Below are 5,792 nucleotides of genomic sequence, written 5' to 3'. Positions count from 1 at the left end.
AAAAAAATAGCTATATATATTATCAGTCGGATTTCAGTTTCAATAAAAGATTTTTTTTTTTCCTTTCTAAATATTATAAATTTGGTACGTGTACGTCCCATTTTGAAAGCCCCATAAGCCCCACTATTCTTCTCATGGTACTGCAGAAAACTTGTATATGGTACTGTACAAAAAGTTAAAAAGAGCTTAAAGAATAAAAAATAAATAAAGATTAACTTTCATATTATTAAAATCATTAGAGAAATTTCGATTGATAAAACATTGTTCCGATTCACTGATTGTGACAACGTTGTTGTGAAAAGCATATTACTTTTAAATAAAAGCTGCAGGGAATATATAAAATAATTTTCTTTTCACCAAATCAAATACTAATGATGACAACATTAACGACAGTGGCGGAACAGGTAAAAGGCCGCAATTCCCTCCATACACAATCATCTACATCTTACAACTCGATCATGCTTAGCCAAATTCTGATTCATAGTTGTCTGTCGTTTGATGCACACGACATCTGATCTGTTTGCTTCTAATCTCTCTCTCTCTCTCTCTCTCTCTCTCTCTCTCTCTCTATATATATATATATATATATGAACACGCCAAATTATGAACTTCCCGTCTGCAATCTCTTTCTGATCATGTTAATTTCAAAGCTAGCAGAAAAACATTGACATGTTGGACCATTGTCACTAGATGTGGTAGCTTTTGAAGAACATACGAAACCCCAAAACTGCATGTACGCATGCATGCAACCGAAAAGAAATTGAAATGTCACTGTAATTTTTGAAACATACTGCAGGAGTATGCATCTGAAATCATATGAAATGTATGTAAGTTTTGGTAAAAGGTCCAAAAGCCAGGAAGGATAAAGGAAACCAGAAGGGCATGCAACAACAAAAACATCACTAGCAAGCACTAGTACTTTTCTTCAGGAATATTAATTAGTATCACTAAGCATTATTAGCAGTGAGATTCACTGTGCTAGTGATGGTGCTGGTGGCTAGCTTTCACAATGAGAAAAAAATGTTACAGATGGGGGACAAATCCACGACAGACTATGACAACCCAGTCGTAGTGAGCCACGCGCGGGGGCGATCTTGTTTAGGACTGCAGCTTGTGTGGAGCTTTGCTACTGGACAGCACTCAAATGGTTTAAAAATTTTCTAGGGTCAACCAGGTTATCTAGAACTAATGGATAATAATGTAAGTACGTACGTATGTGCCTAGCTAGCTAGCTAACTTTCCCTACCTATATATCATGATCGATCAGTCAATATCAAATTGCTAAACCTAGGAGTTTAGGATTGTGTTTTGAATCATTGCGATTTTCTAATATTTGAAATATATATTCCCTTTATTAATTAAGAGTTAATTATAAGTTTGGACTTGCACTTGGAATGAGACATTGCCCAAATTAAAAGACTCATCTTGAGAGACCTTTTCGAGAAATTAAATTAATGCCAATTTTAGTGAATTGCTACGTAATCATCAGGTAAAAACCCACTAGATCATCATCTGTTAATTTGATCACATCTGATATATATATATATATATATGCTTCTAATCTTATATGTGAAGCCTAATTGCATGTGACTAAGAAAGATGTCTGAAGAGGAAAACAGCTCTGTCCTTTTGCTACTCTTTTTCTTTTCTTTTCTTATTTTCTCCTGACTTTTCTGCTCCTACTTATCATTACAAGAAAAAATTAGCATAACTAATAACCATCCAAGATCGCATAACAAGATCAAATTATACGAAATATTGATAATAAAAAAAACTCATTCGAAAAGCAAAAGATCAAAGATCAAGAACTATATAGAAACTCCCTGCATGCATATAGTTCAATGAAGATCGGTACTACTCCTATCATCATGACTTTTTGAAGTCGTTCTTCATTTCCAAATTAACAAATAAAAGCTAGGGTCTATCTTTATTTTCAAATTAAAGTTACCAGAACATGAGATTTCTAATTAAACTAACGATCAGAACCATTGATCCTTCTTCCTTTAGAATCAAGTTCCAGGATCAATCTCTGGCCAAAAGATTATTATTATTTTTCTCGAGCTGATCTTAATTTAGAGGCTAATCGCAATACTACCATGAGACGATGATCGAATTAGATATTGATCATGATTTCCTATTGATCATCAATATATAATATACTGAAATCGTTTTTTCTAATGTAGGTAAGAAAGGAATCTATACCGTCCATTTTTGCTTCCCAAAATTGGTAACTCCGGTCCTTCCCAACCTGCCCTAACTCAGGTTATATAGCACTAGTTTAATTATGATAAACTCACCACTCACCTTGCATATATTTCAAACCACAGTATTAATTACGCTAATGTACTCGACGGTGATTGGCTGGGTGATGAAGCATAATAATAAATATAAGAATAAAGAAGTATACGTAAGGGTAATAGCACCATTAAAGCAAGAAATAATGTGTGAGGGAAGAAAAAGAGGAGCTAAAGCACTTTAATATGTCTCCTCATCACTAGCCCCATGATGTGATTTTCTATTTTTTTTCGCCCCACTAATTTTTTTTTTTTTTTCTCTCTTCTTCCTTACATTACCCCCCCCAGCTTTCTTACTGTAAAAGAGACTGTTTGGAACTCTATTGTTGCTGCAGCTAGCCCTGATGTCCAGCAGCAAAGGAAAAGATGCAGCAGAAGGCTCATCATCAAGATCTTCTACTTCAGCTGCTGGTGGCAGTGGTGGCGGTGATCAATTGCAACAGCCACATCCCCTGAGCCGCTATGAATCACAGAAGAGGCGGGATTGGAACACTTTTGGTCAGTATCTAAGGAACCAAAGGCCCCCAGTTGCACTTTCACAGTGCAACTCCAGTCATGTTCTTGAGTTCCTGCGATACCTGGATCAGTTTGGAAAGACTAAGGTGCACTTACAGGGCTGTGTCTTCTTTGGGCAGCCTGAGCCCCCTGGCCCTTGCATTTGCCCGCTTAGACAAGCATGGGGCAGCCTAGACGCTCTCATCGGCCGGCTTAGAGCTGCTTATGAAGAAAATGGTGGCTTGCCTGAGACAAACCCCTTTGCAAGCGGTGCCATCCGAGTTTACTTGCGTGAGGTGAGAGACTCCCAAGCCAAGGCTCGGGGAATCCCTTATAAGAAGAAAAAGAAGAAAAGAAATCTGATGAAAGCCAACGATGACAACTCCAACTTTCCTACACAGTAATCATCAGCTGGGTTCCGTTGCTTGTCCCAAGAAAATGGTAATTTTTCCTCTTAAGCTTAATGATATGCAACTGTTTAGAAAACTGGATCTGAAAATAGGACAAAATACATGATGATGATACAGGATATAATAGATTATAAGTTTTTATCCCAATTAGTTTAATTAATTCGCTGACCTTTCCAGCTAGCTCAGAATCGTCGTTCGTGGAGGAAAAGTTCATAAAATACAAAAGATTAGATAAATATTTTATTGGCTACAGTGTATTCATCCTAAGAGCATCTCGTTCCTTCCATAACAAACCCTAGGCCAAGGGTTTTAAACCCTAATTTGTGTTGTTCTTTATTACTTATAGTCCTAATTAATGGCATTATAACAGTACCCAGAAACTAATTTACCTTAACATCGGTGCCAATATTAGATATTGCAATGATGCTAACGGGAAGTTATGATCCGATCGATCTGATCTCTCTCCATCTCTCTGATCTCATGCAAAATTACAGTTTTCTTTTTTCGTGTTTTCCAAATTTAACAATTCCCATTAACAAGTTTGCCTTTTTAACGGTTCTAAGTCCTTAATTTAGAACTGATCTGTTCGATCTTATGCCCACCATGAATGGACGACACATCATGCAGATGTTTGACATATCATGTATGTGTACTGTACGCGCGTGTGTGTTTATATATATATATTAACATCTGATCATTGCCGTATATAAATGTTTACCTAGTTCGAGTAAAAATGAAAGCAACAAGCGCACACACTCAGATCAGTACTCTTGATCAAAAAGCTACTTATAATTCCTTGGCATAATATTCTCAACAAAATTTTCGTACTCGAAGATCATCTTAGCACAGTATGCTTAAGATCATAAACCAAAGTGGTACTGCCTGTACGTTCACCTTCTTGTCCTGGCTCTAATTATAATAATTTTCTTTTGTTTCTAGTTTTATCTTGATCTCTAGTACTACTTCTATATGCATGTCCTTTTCTGTGGAATAATATTGCTATATATATGTGATTGAGTTCTGTACATGATCGATCTTATATATTATGGGTTGTCTTGTCTACAATATTAGATTAGTACGTACATGCTAGCAAATGCATGGCCCTAGGTTCCTATTGTTTTTATTATTATAATATAAATATTATATGATATATATGTTTATGTTTGTTTGTATATAATATAATATAGATTAGTACGTACAAGATCATCATCATCTCCGAAATAGCAACACAAATTGCTCAAATTTTCAGTGCATTGCTAATTGTTTTACTGATCTCATCCGCCTAGCTTATATGTTAATGTCTAGCTTATGTATATTTCCAATTAAATAATTCTTACTGATCATTTCAGGTTCCTAAAATAATCAATCTTCAATTCCTGAAGCAGTACTGCTATATGATTTGAAGCTCTATTAATATACCGGATTGCAATATATAATAATGATCATCATCAACTCTTCCATGCATGGATCAAGTCCTCCTTCGATCGATGTATTTTATAGCTCAAGCACTGTGTTAATTGTTTGAATGATCAGAATTATATAATATAGCTGGAACTTATGATCAGGAGAAAAACGTACGTACGTACGTAATGCATGACATGATTCTGGTAAGTTCCTGATCATCTACTTTATCCACTTTTTTTTGTACTTTAATGCTCAGCACATCATCAAATCTTGCTCAAATGTAAGTAAATATACCGTACGTGACGAATTATCTCCCAATATATATTATATATATGCTTGTGTTTTTCAATGCATAAATTATATCCTTTTGCAAGTATATATTCATCATGATCATATATATATATAGCTAGCTAGCTAGCTTTAATTGCATTAACATTGCTGGTATTATATAACGCAGTACTGCGCTAGCTATTTAGCTTGCATGCATGCATGATGTCATGATGTAGATCATGAATAATAGCTAGGCCGTTTTCATCCAAGAACTTTTGATTGTTTTAGTACGTATGGACCTAAATTGAATACAAAGGATGATTTTTTGGCAAATTAATATATATATATATATGTGTATATAATATTTCTGTGATTAATATTTGAGGACTATGATTGTATGTCAATCGAATATTAATGGCAATGAGCAACAAGACTGGTTGAGATATATAATTTATTTGGCCACGAAGCTGATTCCAGTGGTATTGTCCACTAATAATGTAATGTGATGTCCCACATCTTCATATATATACAAATATATATATATATATATAATGTTATCTGGTTACCTTAATATATATATATATTTTATATATATCATTGGATTCCTCTTCGACCTTTTCAATAATTACATAATATCTTTGACCCAACTAGAGATTTCCTCGATTTCCTCAATAAAATATAATCCATCTTTTCAGACCATGGGGTACTGCGTACTGCTGTTACTTCCACACGAGCAAGAGTATTCCCTCGCTCTTAGTGAAATCAATCATGTGAGAGATCATATATATATATATATATATAGTATAAAAAGCACGATTAATTCCTGATCAGTATATATATATATCTATATCATATCCTCCCTTCAAATATTGATAGGGATTTTTGTGTTGGCATCAGTACTAGTACTACTACTTCATGA

General features: G+C 34.7%; 1 protein-coding gene across 1 annotated transcript; it reads left to right on the top strand.

Moving 5' to 3' along the window:
• Window positions 1-2,427: 2,427 nt before the first annotated feature.
• LOC122280742 (protein LIGHT-DEPENDENT SHORT HYPOCOTYLS 10-like) lies at window positions 2,428-4,960 on the top strand. Its single transcript, XM_043091751.1, has 2 exons — window positions 2,428-3,230; window positions 4,549-4,960. Exon 1 carries the CDS (start codon window positions 2,639-2,641, stop codon window positions 3,191-3,193), a length of 555 nt encoding a protein of 184 aa, XP_042947685.1. The 5' UTR covers window positions 2,428-2,638; the 3' UTR covers window positions 3,194-3,230; window positions 4,549-4,960.
• The last annotated feature ends 832 nt before the right edge of the window (window positions 4,961-5,792 follow it).

The sequence above is a fragment of the Carya illinoinensis genome, chromosome 11, assembly GCF_018687715.1.
Source record: "Carya illinoinensis cultivar Pawnee chromosome 11, C.illinoinensisPawnee_v1, whole genome shotgun sequence".
Lineage (NCBI taxonomy): Eukaryota > Viridiplantae > Streptophyta > Magnoliopsida > Fagales > Juglandaceae > Carya > Carya illinoinensis.
The sequence above is the reverse complement of the archived record's forward strand: the minus strand, read 5'-3'. Positions and strand labels throughout refer to the sequence as shown.